This window comes from Vitis vinifera, chromosome 15, assembly GCF_030704535.1.
Source record: "Vitis vinifera cultivar Pinot Noir 40024 chromosome 15, ASM3070453v1".
Classification (NCBI taxonomy): domain Eukaryota; kingdom Viridiplantae; phylum Streptophyta; class Magnoliopsida; order Vitales; family Vitaceae; genus Vitis; species Vitis vinifera.
In genome coordinates this window covers 12,069,004-12,086,191 of record NC_081819.1, presented here as the reverse complement: position 1 = coordinate 12,086,191, position 17,188 = coordinate 12,069,004, and the positions used below count along the sequence as shown (strand labels likewise).

Below are 17,188 nucleotides of genomic sequence, written 5' to 3'. Positions count from 1 at the left end.
CAAAATGGCGCGAACACGAGGGGCTAAGTCTTCATCTCATTCGAACCGCAAAAGGAGTCTGCGAAAGGAGCCAAGTCCAGGTTCTGCTCCAGAGCCTACGCTGTCAAGGCCAAATCCTCCTCCGGTGAAACCAGCGCCGCCAAAGCCGCCGGCAAAACGATACCTTACTAGGTCAGGCGGTCGGCCATTGCAGAAGAAAACCAGGGTGGAGAGCTTAGAACCCATCGATTTGACTGAGCAATCTCCAGAGCCTTCTCCAATTCCATCACCGGTTCAAACTCCAGTGCCGTCTCCGGTTCCCTCGCCGAGCCCCCTGCCAGTACCATCGCCGGTACCATCTCCGGCGCCGCAAGAAAAATCCCAGGAGCCTCAAGTGCCTCTTCCCGAGCCCCAAATGCAAACTGAAACAGCTCTGGAAGAAGTAATTAGGAGGCCAATGCTACCTCAGCCCCCAATCGAAGGAAACTTGGATTGTAGAACACGGGCATTTCATTCCGAGCTTTGCTTCGACTTAGCAGCATTCAGAGTGAGGCCAGAGCTTGCCCAATCATTCCAGCTGCTGAGGAGGTATCATATGGAGCAACTGCTAGCTCCAAGAGACTTTTTCTATCCCCGGATAGCCACAGATTTCTACCAGTCCATGACAACCAAAGAGGTCAGAAATCCAACCTTGATTCATTTCACAATTGATGGGAGACATGGTATATTGGGAGCAAGACATATTGCTGAAGCCCTGCAAATTCCTTTTGAGCCAACCCAATTCGATAATTTTAGAGCTTGGGCAAATCCTACTGAGCTAGAGATGGTGCGCACCCTTTCCAGAGGAGCTGCAAATCGATCACATCTGCTGAGGGGGGAGCTTTCTCCAGTTATGTTTTTGATTGATGCCTTTTTGCGCCATAATATATATCCATTGCAGCATTGGACCCAAAGAAGGGGAGTTCTCCTGGAAGCTCTGTACAAGATGTCAGAAGGATTCTTCTTTGGGTCTCATCATCTGATCATGGCAGCCCTTCTCTATTTTGAAGAGAAGGTTCACAGAAAGAAGCTTCAGAGAGCAGATTGTATTCCCCTCCTCTTCCTAAGGCTGCTATGCCAAATTTTGGAGCATCTGGGATACCCCTCTGAGCCTCAGCTGGAGAGAAAGCGAATATGCCGTGAGCCATTCACTCTTGATAAATGGAACAATATGACGGCCTACAAAGTTGATTAGCCTGGACAGCCTCAGCCAGCTGCAAGGAGAGCCTCCCCAACGTATACCTGAGGGTATAACAGTTGCTGCTCCTGCCATTCCTAGAGCTCCACCAGCTGCACCTGCTTCATATTAGCCATCCACATCAGCTGAGCCGAGGATGGCCATTCCTATATCTGAATATCGAGAGTTGTGCCGTGCATTGGAGACTCTTACAGCTTCTCAGAGCAATCTTGCTCAGGAGATGGCAGCCATCAGAGCTTGCCAAGAGCAGATGTTAGCCTCTCAGGCTCAACAAGCTGCCATCCTAAGGCAGCTCCAAGTCCATTTCGATTTGCCACAAGCTGTAGAGCCCTCCATTTCTACTCCACCAGAGCCACACTCTCAGCCTTCAGAGTCTCATCCTCCAGAGCCCGAACCACCAGCTGATCCACCTACTGTGGAGGCAAATCCTTCTGCCTAGCACCATCACCCCACTCATCAGACATTATATATATTTTCTGTTTATGTTTTTATGCATTTTTGTTTTTTGTTGAAAAGAAATCCCAGTATTTTGGTACTATATATGGGATTCCTTGTGATTACTTGTCTTTTGCACTATACTTGAATGAACTCAAAGTAATACAAGTTGAATATTTCTTGTTAAAAGTTAGCATTAAGTTCTCCTTATTTCCTTTTCTCACATATTCTATTCTTTTTGAAACATGTGGTTTTTCCCAATCAATATTCGAATTTGATATTAGCAAGGAGGTACCACTTCCTCCCTTTTATTACAGTCACTCAAATCACATTGAGGACAATGCTCAGTTCGGTTGGGGGGTATGAGGAAGGAAGTATGCTAAATCTTTTTGGTATTGCAATTATATTGGTTAATTAGTTGTAGATTTTACTTTTTACTAGTGTTACTATTTTCTCCATGAATTTTGAGGAAAAATTTTCAAATTAAACCAAGAGAAATTGAACTGTTGTTTTTCACTTGACTTAGAGTATGGATTATGCTTACTAAAGTGGTTCAATTGTTGAAACTTCTATTGAAATTGAATTTAGTTCTTCCACTTTAAGCTATTCACACACTGTGCACATTAGTTTCCGATTATAAGATGAAAAACTATTTCCCTCTTGACTTAAGATAATTTTGGGACTTGGTATATTTGACCTCATTTGATAAAATTGAAACACCCTGCAAAAGGCCAATGAGCCTTTGAAATAAAGAAAGTTGTTTGCTTGCCTTGAAACCCGAGCAAGGTCTGAGGGGCATATGGTGAAAGCCTTTAAAGCCTGGTGCCCTAAGCCTTAATTGGTTGGGAGTCACCGACCTCAATGCTCGTTACAAGGGTGAATAGGTAGAGTTAGCATATGGTAGATGCTTGGGTAGTAGAATTTCTTTCTTAAAAGTCCGGGGAAAAATCCGAGGAGTTAGTGGTTGAAAGATCCTTAAAGCTTGGTGCCCTAAACCTTAATTGGTTGGGAGCCATCGATGGACCCCCATTACATGGACAAGTCAGAAAGAGTATCCCATAAAGCTACCTTGAAAAAAAAAAAAAAGTGTGTTCTTTTCTTATTGATTATGGTCAGATTGCTAAAGTGTTAAAAAGAGATAGGTTGGGGGGTGAGACTAGTTTAGCATATTATTCTTGGAAGCTAAGGAACTAATACACATAGATTTTTGTGGAAGATTAAAGTTTGATTCTTAGAAAGTGGAAATGATTTTAAAACTTCAGTTTGCATAATGCACTCCCTTGATTGACAGTGTTTAGCATAGGTGTTATGACTCTTGTTGAGATTTGGGTTTGTATTTCTTTAATGATTCATGTGAGAAATAGATCATCATGCCACTTGAGAATTATTTTCCTTTAGCATGATGTTGTAAATTTTAGATTAGTTTGTTATTTATTTTCATTTTTCTCTCCTATATTGCTAAGGGACTAGCAATATGTCGGTTGGGGGGAGTGATTACTACTCAAAAAGTGCTATTTGATAGCCTATAATTAATCCTTTTAAACACTTTTGAGTAGTAGTTTAGGCCTTTTAACTCAATTGGCATGTTAAGGATCCTTTAAAGCAATTTTGTTCACTTTGTGTAAGTTTTGGTGTTTTTGTTAGTATTTTGATCACCAAAGCAAGTCAAGACTGAGGAGAGCTATGAGGAATCTTGGGCAAAGCTTAGAAGTCATTTGCCAAGAGTGAATCCGGATTGCAAGGAGAAAAAGCAAAGAGAATCTGCCATAAAGCATATTCTTGATGACAGTCGTAGCAGCCACTTTTGGAGCACTTTCTGAAGTCCAAATGATGCATGCTATATACCATTTCAAATCTCAGGAAGTCAACAATCCAATGCTTCAAACGGTGTGCAATTCGGAGTTGAAACGAAGAATTTGCAGCCATTACAAGCCAATCACTCGGAGCTGAAGGAAGCATTTTGCAAAGTGTTGCGAAATCACCCTTTTGTTGCGAAGTGATTTCGCAGCATTTTTGTACAGTAAGGTGTTTCTCCTTCTGACGATGCACGATTTATGCCGCGAGAAGGAAGTTGGGAACCTCAAGGTCGAAGCCAACTTCGCAGCCCTGTGAAGATAGTTTGGTGTTGCGAAATAATTTCGCAGCCCTCTTGGGTGTCTGCGAAATCTCGCAGACACCATTTTTCTCCTGCGAAATGTCTCCTGAAGCCTCCCGAAGCTTGCTACCGACATTGGGAGATATTTTCCATTAGATTTTTGTTGTCTAAATCCCAAAATACTCCTTGTAAACCACCAATTACATGATTCCTTAGTTTTAAGTTAGTAAAAAGACTAAATATCTTTGAAACAATTAGTTTTATATTATGTTGATATATATACCTCTCGGGAGCCTGTTCTCAGGGAGGAGTTCCTTCTGTAACCGTTTGGGTAAGCAAGTAAAGTCTATTTTCTTTCTACTGCCTTACCTTCTCACTTTGTATTTTCATTTTATTTCTAAGTTATGAATTCTCTGAGGAGTTTTCCCCAGAGAATGAGTAACTAAACCTCTAATTCCTTGGAGCTAAGGTTGTCGGGGAAGGTTCCAAGTGCAAGAATGCAAAGCTCTGTGGTTTTAGCTATTAATGAAGAGGAAGTGAAATCCTTTAGTGATTTCTATGTTTTTAGTTAACTTAAAACACCTTAGAGTAACCTGGGCCAACACTTGGTAAGGCAAGTGATTTCCAACCATGGAAATGCACTAGTTTACCCCTTGCGAGCCTCTGGTAGGTGACTTCAAGGTAGGATTTTCTAGAATAGCCAACACTTGGTAAGCTTTTGGACTCCTAGGAGGCATCCATTAGTTATCTCTTGCGAGCTTTTGACGGGTAATCCAAGGTTAAAGATCACCTTGAATGGTTAAGGCTTAGTGAGAGGCTTAAACCATTGCAAGTTGCATCAGTGAGAGAATTAAAGTGAAATCTAATTGAAGGAGTCTCTGTACATCACCGGTTAGAGAATTGACTATAAGTTGAATCTCTAATGCGAGGAAATGAACCAACTGACCGGAGCTATGTCTTTTGCATGAGGAACCACCCCAGTGAACCTAAATCTCCAAGGAATGCTTTTCTTCTTAAATTATTCCAAACTTCTGTTATGTTAGTTAGTTTAAGTCTCAACCTTTACCAATCAAAATTTGTGTTTTATTTCTTAAGCTAACCTTGAAATGAAACAAGACCAATTCACTTGGAATTGGTATCATTGATTGCTTGTTAGTCATTCCCAGTGAACGACCCTAGAGCCACTATACTATAGTAGCTTTTTCTTTGCTACCCTAGTGTATGGTGTTATAGGTAATAAATTTTGTTGATTACTCCCTCAATCAAGGAGCACCAGCTAAACACAAATTAGCTGAGACACTAATTGGGCACGAATTAGAGTATCTGCTCTTGGACTGATTTACAAGCTGAATTCCTCAAGAAATTTTTTCCTACTCATAGAACAAATGGCTTGAAAAGGCAAATTTCAAACTTCTCAGCTAAAGAGAATGAGAAATTCTATGATTGTTGGGAAAGATACATGGAAGCTATAAATGCTTGTCCTCACCATGGCTTTGATACTTGGCTATTGGTGAGCTATTTTTATGATGGTATGTCCTCCTCAATGAAGCAACTCCTCGAGACAATGTGTGGAGGAGATTTCATGAGCAAAAATCCAGAGGAAGCTATGGATTTCTTGAGTTATGTAGCTGATGTTTCAAGGGGATGGGATGAACGAACTAAAGGAGAAGTGGGAAAGATGAAGTCTCAGTTGAATGCTTACAATGCAAAGGCTGGGATGTATACCTTGAAAGAAGATGATGATATGAAAGCAAAGTTGGCAGCTATGACAAGAAGATTGGAGGAGCTGGAGCTGAAAAGAATACATGAAGTGCAAGCTTTTGCTAAAGCACCAGTGCAAGTGAAGCTGTGTCCCAATTGTCAATCATTTGAACATTTGATGGAGGAATGCCCTGTAATTTCAGTTGAAAGGGAAATGTTTAGAGATCAAGCAAATGTTGTTGGACAATTCAGGCCTAATAACAATGCTCCTTATGGAAATACCTACAACTCAAGTTGGAGGAATCATCCAAATTTCTCATGGAAGGCCAGAGCAACTCAATACCAATAGCCGGATCCACCATCTCAACAATCTTCAAGTATTGAACAAGCAGTAGCCAATCTCACTAAGGTAATGGGAGATTTTATTGAAAAGCAAGAAGCCACTAATGCTCGAGTCGATCAAAAAATTGATAGAGTGGAGAGTATGTTGAATAAAAGGATGGATGGAATGCAAAATGATATGAACCAAAAGTTTGACAACATCCAATATTCAATTTCAAGGCTTACAAATTTGAATACACTGCAAGAAAAGGGAAGATTTCCTTCTCAACCTCACCAAAATCCCAAAGGTGTCCATGAAGTGGAAAACCAGGAGGGAGAATCATCACAGGTGAAGGATGTCAAAGCTTTGATCACTCTAAGGAGTGGTAAGAAAATTGAGCAGCCAACACCCAAGCCACATGTTGAGAAAGAAGAAGAGATAAAGAAAGGGAAGGAAATGGAAGATAAAGAGAGTGAGATCAGTGAAGAAAAGAAGGACTCTGATGCAACAATGAAAGTAATTCCAGAGAAGGAGCTTTTGAAGGAAGAAATGCTGAAGAAATCAACTTCTCCACCTTTTCCTCAAGCATTACATGGGAAAAAGGGGATTAGAAATGCAGCTGAAATCCTTGAAGTATTGAGACAAGTGAAAGTCAATATTCCACTGCTGGATATGATCAATTAAGTTCCAACGTATGCAAAATTCCTAAAGGACTTGTGTACTATCAAAAGAGGGTTGACTGTAAACAAGAAAGCCTTCTTGACTGAGCAAGTAAGTGCAATCTTACAATGTAAGTCTCCTTTGAAGTACAAAGACCCTGGAAGTCCTACCATTTCAGTCATTTTTGGAGGAAAGGTAGTGGAGAAAGCCTTGCTAGATTTGGGAGCAAGTGTGAATTTGCTTCCTTATTCTGTTTACAAGCAATTAGGCCTTGGAGAGTTGAAGCCAACAGCAATCACTCTATCTCTGGCAGATAGATCAGTGAAAATTCCAAGAGCGGTAATTGAGGATGTATTGGTTCAAGTGGATAATTTCTACTATCCAGTAGATTTTATTGTTCTTGATACAGATCCTACTGTAAAGGAAGCTAATTTAGTTCCTATCATCCTTGGAAGGCCATTTCTTGCAACTTCAAATGCAATCATCAACTGCAGGAATGGGCTTATGCAACTCACTTTTGGTAACATGACACTGGATCTCAATATTTTCTATATGTCTAAAAAGCAAATCACTCCAGAAGAAGAAGAAGGTCCAGAAGAGTTATGTATTATTGATACTTTGGTAGAGGAGCACTGTAATCAAAATATGCAAGACAAGTTGAATGCAAGTCTTGAGGATATTGAGGAAGGTTTTTCTGAATCTCCTATTAGGCTTGCTACTCTACAAAGTTGGAGAAAGATAGAAGATATTCTAACTTTGTTCAAAAAAGAAGAGGAGACAGCTGTTGAAAAAGAAATTCCAAAACTCAATCTGAAGCCTTTACCTGTGGAGCTGAAATATACATACCTTGAAGAAAATAATCAATGTCCTGTTGTGATATCTTCATCTCTGACCAATCATCAAGAGAATTGTTTAATGAAAGTTCTCAGGAAGTGTAAGAAGGCAATAGGATGGCAAATTTCTGACTTGAAAGGCATTAGTCCTTTAGTTTGTACTCATCATATATATATGGAGGAGGAAGCAAAGCCAATTCGACAATTTCAAAGAAGGTTGAATCCTCATCTACAAGAGGTGGTGCGAGCTGAGGTGCTGAAGCTACTTCAAGCAGGAATCATTTACCCTATATTTGATAGCCCTTGGGTGAGTCCTACTCAAGTGGTACCAAAGAAGTCAGGGATCACAGTGGTTCAGAATGAAAAAGGGGAAGAAATTACTACACGCTTCACTTCAGGTTGGAGGGTGTGTATTGATTATAGAAAGCTGAATGCTGTCACTAGGAAGGATCATTTTCCATTGCCATTTATTGATCAAGTGCTGGAGAGAGTCTCTGGACATCCATTCTATTGTTTCTTGGATGGGTATTCAGGGTATTTTCAGATTGAAATTGATTTGGCAGATCAAGAAAATACCACTTTTACATGTCCATTTGGAACATATGCTTATAGAAGAATGCCTTTTGGTTTATGCAATGCACCTGCTACATTTCAAAGATGTATGTTGAGTATTTTCAGTGATATGGTGGAGAGAATTATGGAGGTTTTCATGGATGACATCACCGTATATGGAGGTACATTTGAGGAATGCTTGGTTAATTTGGAAGCAGTTCTTCATAGATGCATTGAAAAAGATTTGGTGCTGAACTAGGAGAAATGCCATTTTATGGTACGTCAAGGAATTGTCCTTGGTCATATCATCTCTGAAAAAGGCATTGAAGTTGATAAAGCAAAGGTGGAGCTTATTGCCAAATTACCATCTCCAACAACTGTGAAAGGAGTAAGGCAGTTCCTTGGCCATGCAGGGTTTTATAGGAGGTTTATAAAAGGTTTTTCAAGTCTTTCAAAACCTCTTTGTGAGCTGTTAGCTAAGGATGCTAAGTTTATATGGGATGAAAGGTGTCAAAGTAGCTTTGATCAACTGAAGAAATTTTTAACAACAACTCCAATAGTGAGAGCCCCTAACTGGCAATTACCTTTTGAATTGATGTGTGATGCCAGTGACTTTGCTATAGGAGCTGTGCTTGGCCAAAGAGAAGATGGGAAGCCCTATGTGATTTACTATGCAAGTAAAACACTAAATGAAGCTCAAAGGAACTACACAACTACAGAGAAAGAATTGTTAGTTGTGGTATTTGCTTTGGACAAATTTCGTGCTTATTTAGTGGGGTCTTTCATCATTGTCTTTACTGACCATTCAGCCTTGAAGTATTTATTGACAAAGCAAGATGCAAAAGCAAGGTTGATTAGATGGATTCTTTTGTTACAAGAATTCGATCTTCAAATCAAAGATAAGAAAGGAGTGGAGAATGTAGTAGCTGACCACTTGTCAAGGTTAGTTATAGCACATAATTCCCATCCCTTGCCTATCAATGATGATTTTCCTGAAGAATCACTCATGTTCCTAGTGAAAACTCCTTGGTATGCTCATATTGCCAATTATTTAGTAACTGGAGAAATTCCAAGTGAGTGGAATGCACAGGACAGGAAACACTTCTTTGCCAAAATTCATTCTTATTATTGGGAAGAGCCCTTTCTCTTTAAGTATTGTGCAGATCAGATTATTAGGAAGTGTGTCCCTGAAGATGAGCAGCAAGGGATTCTATCTCATTGTCATGAGAATGCATGTGGAGGCCACTTTGCCTCTCAGAAAACAGCCATGAAGGTATTGCAATCAGGGTTTACTTGGCCATCTCTTTTTAAGGATGCCCACATCATGTGTAGGAATTGTGATAGATGCCAAAGGCTTGGAAAGCTAACAAAAAGAAATCAAATGCCTATGAACCCCATTCTGATAGTTGAGTTATTTGATGTATGGGGCATTGACTTCATGGGACCTTTCCCAATGTCTTTTGGTAATTCTTACATCTTGGTGGGGGTAGATTATGTTTCTAAATGGGTTGAGGCAATCCCCTGTAAACAAAATGATCACAGGGTGGTTCTCAAGTTTCTTAAAGAGAACATTTTCTCAAGATTTGGGGTGCCCAAGGCCATAATCAGTGATGGAAGAGCTCATTTTTGCAACAAACCTTTTGAAGCTCTGCTATCCAAGTATGGAGTGAAGCATAAGGTGGTCACACCTTATCATCCTCAAACTTCCGGGCAAGTTGAGCTAGCTAACAGGGAAATAAAGAACATCCTGATGAAAGTGGTGAATTCCAACAGAAAAGATTGGTCTATTAGGCTTTATGATTCATTGTGGGCATATAGAACAGCTTATAAGACTATTCTTGGGATGTCTCCCTATCGTCTTGTCTATGGCAAAGCATGCCATCTCCCTGTGGAAGTTGAATACAAGGCTTGGTGGGCGATAAAGAAGCTGAACATGGACTTGATCAAGGCCGGAGAAAAGAGATTTCTAAACCTTAATGAGATGGAGGAATTAAGAAATAATGCTTATATCAATTCCAAAGTTGCAAAACAGAGGATGAAGAAGTGGCATGATCAACTCATCTCCAACAAGGAATTTCAGGAAGGGCAAAGAGTTTTACTGTATGACACAAGACTCCATATCTTTCCTGGGAAGCTCAAGTCAAGGTGGATAGGCCCGTTCATTATTCACCGAGTATGGTCCAATGGAGTGGTGGAATTATTGAATTCCAATGGCAAGGATAGCTTTAAAGTCAATGGATATCGTCTCAAGCCATTCATGGAGCCATTCAAATCAGAAAAGGAGGCAATCAACCTCCTTGAGCCTCAAAAAGCCTAAGTGAAAAAGGGTTTGCTGGACGTGGTTTACCACAGTTCAAAATTTTTGTAAATTTTGTAAATTTTCAAGTTGTTTCCATACTTTTGATCTTAGTTTTTGATCTTAAATCATGTTTTTAGGTGTGTTTTAATCCTTTTAAATGATCCCAGGTGGAAGAAATTTCAAGGAGATTGAAAGAAAAAAAATCGGGTCGAAATCGGAGCCAAAACAGAGCAAAAACAGGGGAAAAACAGAGCTCTGCGAAATTTCGCAGGCTGAAGAAAACTTCTGCGAACTGAGCATTTTGTTGCCAAACCATTCCACAACACTGTAGAAGTCTCTGCGAGGGTATTTCGCAGCTGCGAAAGTGGTTTTGGCACACGAGTGCCACTTCGCAGTACAATAGCATCCATTTCGATAGCCAAAGCGTGATTTCGCACCAAAAGTCCCATTCCGCAGGGTATTTCGCAATTGCGAAAATGGTTTTGGCACACGAGTGCCATTTCGCAGCACAGTAACATCAATTTCGCAGCTGCGAAACTCACTGCGAAGTTGCTGCGAAAATGGCATTTTGCTGTGAACTTAAACTGACCCTTAGGCTTCCGTTTTTCCTATTTATACCGGTCATTTGAGCTGCGAAAAGGGTTTCAAAAATCAGAGCACCATTCTCGCAGCCTGTTCGTCTTCTTCAATGAGCCACACCGTCCGAGCCTCCGGTCACCTTCTCCGATCAGCAACGCCGGCCAAAGTTCGATAGCCCAAAATGGCGTGAACACGAGGGGCTAAGTCTTCATCTCCTTCGAACCGCAAGAAGAGTCTGCGAAAGGAGCCAAGTCCAGGTTCTGCTCTAGAGGCTTCGCCGTCAAGGCCAATTCCACCTCCGGTGAAGCCCGTGCCACCAAAGCCGCCGACAAGACGATACCTTACCAGGTCAGGTGGTCGGCCATTGCAAAAGAAACCCAGGGTGGAGAGCTCAGAACCCATCGATTTGACTGAGCAATATCCAGAGCCTTCTCCAATTCCATCACCGGTTCAAACTCCAGTGCCATCGCCGGTTCTCTCGCCAAGTCCCTTGCCAGTTCCATCGCCGGTACCATCTCCGGCTCTGCAAGAAAAATCTCAGGAGCCTCAAGTGCCACTTCCCGAGCCCCAAATTCAAGCAGAAACACCTCTGGAAGAAGTGATTAGGAGGCCAATGCTACCTCAGCCCCCAATTGAGGGAAACTTGGATTGTCGAACTCGGACATTCCATTCCGAGCTTTGCTTCAACTTAGCAGCATTCAGAGTGAGGCCAGAGCTTGCCCAATCATTCCAGCTGCTGAGGAGGTATCATATGGAGCATCTGCTAGCTCCAAGAGACTTTTTCTATCCCCGGATAGCCACGGATTTCTACCAATCCATGACAACTAAAGAGGTCAGGAATCCAACCTTGATTCATTTCACTATCGATGGGAGACATGGTATATTGGGAGCACGACATATTGCTGAAGCCCTGCAAATTCCTTTTGAGCCAACCCAATTCGATAATTTTAGAGCTTGGGCAAATCCTACTGAGCTAGAAATGGTTCGCACCGTTTCCAGAGGAGCTGCAAATCGATCACATCTGCTGAGGGGGGAGCTTCCCCCAGTTATGTTTTTGATTGATGCCTTTTTGCGCCATAATATCTATCCATTGCAGCATTGGACCCAAAGAAGGGGAGTTCTCCTGGAAGCTCTATACAAGATGTCAGAAGGATTCTTCTTTGGGCCTCATCATCTGATCATGGCAGCCCTTCTCTATTTTGAAGAGAAGGTTCACAAGAAGAAGCTTCAGAGAGCAGATTGCATTCCCCTCCTCTTCCCAAGGCTGCTATGCCAAATTTTGGAGCATCTAGGATACCCGGCTGAGCCTCAGCTGGAGAGAAAGCGAATATGCCGTGACCCATTCACTCTTGATAAATGGAATAATATGACGGCCTACAAAGTTGATCAGCCTGGGCAGCCTCAACCAGCTGCAAGGAGAGCCTCCCTAAGATATATACCTGAAGGTATAACAGTTGCTACTCCTGCCATTCCTAGAGCTCCACCAGCTACACCTGCTTCATCTTAGCCATCCACATCAGCTGAGCCGAGGATGGCCATTCCTATATCTGAATATTGAGAGTTGTGCCGTGCATTGGAGACTCTTACAGCTTCTCAGAGCAATCTTGCTCAAGAGATGGCAGCCATCACAGCATGCCAAGAGCAGATGTTAGCCACTCAGGCTCAACAAGCTGCCATCTTAAGGCAGCTCCAAGTCCATTTCGATCTGCCACAAGCTGTAGAGCCCTCCACTTCTACTCCAACAGAGCCACACCCTCATCCTTCAGAGTCTCATCCTCCAGAGCCCGAAGCCCCAGCTGATGCACCTACTGAAAAGGCAGCAGATCCATCTGCCTAGTTCTAGCCCCAGCACCACTCATCAGACTATTATATATATCTAATATTTTTATGTATTTCGTTTTTTAGTTGAAAAGAAATCCCAGTATTTTGGTACTATATATGGGATTCCTTGTGTTACTTGTCTTTTACATTGTACTCGAATGAATTGAAAGTAATACAAGTTGAATAGTTCTTGTTAACAGTTAGCATTAAGTTATTCTTATTTCCTTTTCTCACATATTCTATTCTTTTTGAAACATGTGGTTTTCCTCAATCAATATTCGAATTTGATAGCAGTCAGGAGGTACCACTTCCTCCCTTTACTCACAGTCACTCATATCACATTGAGGACAATGCTCAGTTCGGTTGGGGGGTATGAGGAAGGAAGTATTCTAAACCTTTTTGGTATTGCAATTATATTGGTTAATTAGTTGTAGTTTTTACTTTTTACTCTTGTTACTCTATTCTCCATGAATTTTGAGGAAAAATTTTCAAATTAAACCAAGAGAAATTGAACTGTTGTTTTTTCACTTGACTTAGAGTATGGATTATGCTTACTAAAGTGGTTCAATTGTTGAAACTTCTATTGAAATTGAATTAAGTTCTTCCACTTTAAGCTATCCACACACTGTGCACATTAGATTCCGATTATAAGATGAAAAGCTATTTCCCTCTTGACTTAGGATAATTTTGGGACTTGGTATATTTGACCTCATTTGATAAAAATTGAAACACCCTGCAAAAGGCCAATGAGCCTTTGAAATAAAGAAAGTTGTTTGCTTGCCTTGAAACCCGAGCAAGGTCTAAGGGGCATATGGTGAAAGCCTTTAAAGCCTAATGCCCTAAGCCTTAATTGGTTGGGAGACACCGACCTCAATGCTCGTTACAAGGGTGAATAGGTAGAGTTAGCATATGGTAGATGCTTGGGTATTAGAAATTCATTCTTAAAAGTCCGGGGAAAAATCCGAGGAGTTAGTGGTTGAAAGATCCTTAAAACTTGGTGCCCTAAACCTTAATTGGTTGGGAGTCATCGATGGACCCCCATTACATGGACAAATCAGAAAGAGTACCCCATAAAGCTACCTTGAAAAAAAAATAAAAAAAAAATAAAAAATGACAGTGTGTTCTTTTCTTATTGATTTTGGTCAGATTGCTAAAGTATTGAAAAGAGATAGGTTGGGGGGAGAGATTAGTTTAGCATATTATTCTCGGAACCTAAGGAACCAATACACATAGATTTTTTGTGGAAGATTAAAGTTTGATTCTTAGAAAGTGGAAATGATTTTAAAACTTCAGTTTGCATAATGCACTCCCTTGATTGACAGTGTTTAACATAGTTTGTTATGACTCTTGTTGAGATTTGGGTTTGTATTTCTTTAATGATTCATGTGAGAAATAGATCATCATGCCACTTGAGAATTATTTTCCTTTAGCATGATGTTGTAAATTTTAGATTAGTTTGTTATTTATTTTCATTTTTTTCTCTCCTATATTGCTAAGGGACTAGCAATATGTCGGTTGGGGGGAGTGATTACTACTCAAAAAGTGCTATTTGATAGCCTATAATTAATCCTTTTAAACACTTTTGAGTAGTAGTTTAGGCCTTTTAACTCAATTGACATGTTAAGGATCCTTTAAAGCAATTTTAATCACTTTGTGTAAGTTTTGGTGTTTTTGTTAGTATTTTGATCACCAAAGCAAGTCAAGACTGAGGAGAGCTATGAGGAATCTTGGGCAAAGCTTAGAAGTCATGTGCCAAGAGTGAATCCGGATTGCAAGGAGAAAAAGCAAAGAGAATCTGCCATAAAGCCTATTCTTGATGACAGTCGTAGCAGCCACTTTTGGAGTACTTTATGAAGTCCAAATGATGCATGCTATATACCATTTCAAAGCTCAGGAAGTCAAAAATCCAATGCTTCAAACGGTGTGCAATTCGGAGTTGAAACGAAGAAGCTGCAGCCATTACAAGCCAATCACTCCGAGCTGAAGGAAGCATTTTGCAAAGTGTTGCGAAATCACCCTTTTGTTGCGAAGTGATTTCGCAGCATTTTTGTACAGTAAGGTGTTTCTCCTTCTGACGATGCACGATTTATGCCGCGAGAAGGAAGTTGGGAACCTCAAGGTCGAAGCCAACTTCGCAGCCCTATGAAGATAGTTTGGTGTTGCGAAATAATTTCGCAGCCCTCTTGAGTGTCTGCGAAATCTCGCAGACACCATTTTTCTCCTGCGAAATGGCTCCTGAAGCCTCCGATATTTGCTATCGACATTAGGAGATATTTTCCATTAGATTTTTGTTGTCTAAATCCCAAAATACTCCTTGTAAACCACCAATTACATGATTCCTTAGTTTTTAAGTTAGTAAAAAGACTAAATATTTTTGTAACAATTAGTTTTATATTATGTTGATATATATACCTCTCGGGAGCCTGTTCTCAGAGAGGAGTTCCTTTTGTAAACGTTTAGGTAAGCAAGTAAAGTCTATTTTCTTTCTACTACCTTACCTTCTCACTTTGTATTTTCATTTTATTTCTAAGTTATGAATTCTCTGAGGAGTTTTCCCCAGAGAATGAGTAACTAAACCTCTAATTCCTCGGAGCTAAGGTTGTCGGGGAAGGTTCCAAGTGCAAGAATGCAAAGCTCTGTGGTTTTAGCTAGTAATGAAGAGGAAGTGAAATCCTTTAGTGATTTCTATGTTTTTAGTTAACTTAAAACACCTTGGAGTCACCTGGGCCAACACTTGGTAAGGCAAGTGATTTCCAACCATGGAAATGCACCAGTTTACCCCTTGCGAGCCTCTGGTAGGTGACTTCAGGGTAGGATTTTCTAGAATAGCCAACACTTGGTAAGCTTTTGGACTCCTAGGAGGCATCCATTAGTTATATCTTGCGAGCTTTTGACGGGTAATCCAAGGTTAAAGATCACCTTGAATGGTTAAGGCTTAGTGAGAGGCTTAAACCATTGCAAAGTGCATCAGTGAGAGAATTAAAGTGAAATCTAATTGAAGGAGTCTCTGTATAACACCGGTTAGAGAATTGACTATATGTTGAATCTCTAATGCGAGGAAATGAACCATCTGACCGGAGCTATGTCATTTGCATGAGGAACCACCCCAGTGAACCTAATTCTCTAAGGAATGCTTTTCTTCCTAAATTATTCCAAACTTCTGTTATGTTAGTTAGTTTAAGTCTAAACCTTTACCAATCAAAGTTTGTGTTTTACTTCTTAAGCTAACCTTGAAATGAAACAAGACCAATTCACTTGGAATTGGTATCATTGATTGCTTGTTAGTCATTCCCAGTGAACGACCCTAGAGCCACTATACTATAGTAGCTTTTTCTTTGCTACCCTAGTGTATGGTGTTATAGGTAATAAATTTTGTTGATTACTCCCTCAATCAAGGAGCACCAGCTGGACACGAATCAACTGAGACACCAATTAGGCACGAATCAATGAAGAGAACATCTTTCAAAGAAACTTTCAAGGCATTAACTCCACCACCTACCAATCATCATACACTATAAACTGGATTACTTATATTATTCATCTGGGTTATGGATTTTTTTATAATGTAAATATGTGATAGAATTGGTTGCCGAGAAGGGCAATGAGTGCATCGCGTGTAGCTGGGGTGATTCATGCATTAGAAGGATGGAATGTGCACGAGTGTGGTAACACAATGTTCAACATTGAGAAAATATGGGAAGCTAGTCTCCATCATGGATTTCGTCCTTTAACGATCCCCACATGATCACATCATCAGATGCATAAACCAATATCTTCATCTATCCATTTGTGTGTTGTTGAACTTGGATATCCTATAATTTTAGCTTGTTATATTATATGAAACTCAATACCTACTTGTGTTTCATGGGTAACTAATATTGGTAATGTTAATTTGGCTTTTCTAGTTGTTTTAATACTTTATTGTTTCCTTACTTTTCATATTGTAGATGACATAATTGACTATTGTTATTTTTGTGTCTAGTTATGAAATATAAATATTTATTATTTGAGAAAAAAAAAAGGAGATATAAGGGATAGAGACAATATTGTCATTTTGTTGACACTCATTTGGCTGATGAGCTATAAGGGATAGATATAATTAGAAGTAGCATAAAATGCATCACTTCTGAGTTATGATATCACATTATTCCAAATGATTATAGAAAATATGATTGCTTATGAGTGTTTAATTTAAGTATTTTTATAATGCTTATTAATTAACATCTAGGACTAACCTATAGTACATTTCATCTAAAAATATAACAATCATATTACATTTAAGGAAAAGTAAAGTGTGAAAATCGAGTCTAGATTTGGGAATTAGGTTACTTATTAGGAAGGTATCATAGGGTAGCACCCCTCTAAGTTCTAAAAAAGTATCTACTAAACAAGTGGAGGGAACTAAGGTAATTGACTAACAGATTATGTATACTAAGAGATCATAACAAAAAAAAAACAAAAAGCAAAAAACAAAAAAAAACAAGACATATTAATAAAATTAATAAATCGATAATGAATATATATGCCATGTGCATCGAAAAACCAAAAACCAAACTCAAAGCACAACAATCAAGCAAAGGAGAGAGTGTGTAGACCCTCCATTTTATCCCTTAGCACATGTCATACTAAGTATTCTTTCAATACTCCACAATAGTTCCTTGGTGGGCCATTGCTA

The 17,188-nt window shown here is 40.0% G+C and overlaps 1 protein-coding gene across 1 annotated transcript; it reads left to right on the top strand.

Moving 5' to 3' along the window:
• Window positions 1-4: 4 nt before the first annotated feature.
• Window positions 5-16,258, top strand: LOC132255170 (vegetative cell wall protein gp1-like). The gene is made up of 3 exons (XM_059743025.1): window positions 5-526; window positions 10,925-11,200; window positions 16,094-16,258. The coding sequence occupies exons 1-3, from the start codon at window positions 5-7 to the stop codon at window positions 16,256-16,258; spliced, it is 963 nt and encodes a 320-aa protein (XP_059599008.1).
• Window positions 16,259-17,188: the final 930 nt, after the last annotated feature.

Excerpts from the sequence above, each read along its gene's own strand:
- LOC132255170 (XM_059743025.1), top strand. The coding sequence starts at position 5 with ATGGCGCGAACACGAGGGGCTAAGTCTTCATCTCATTCGAACCGCAAA. Across the intron at positions 527-10,924 it reads TCGACTTAGCAGCATTCAGA|AGTCTGCGAAAGGAGCCAAG; the intron begins GTGAGGCCAGAG and ends AACCGCAAGAAG. Across the intron at positions 11,201-16,093 it reads CCTTGCCAGTTCCATCGCCG|AATTGGTTGCCGAGAAGGGC; the intron begins GTACCATCTCCG and ends AATATGTGATAG.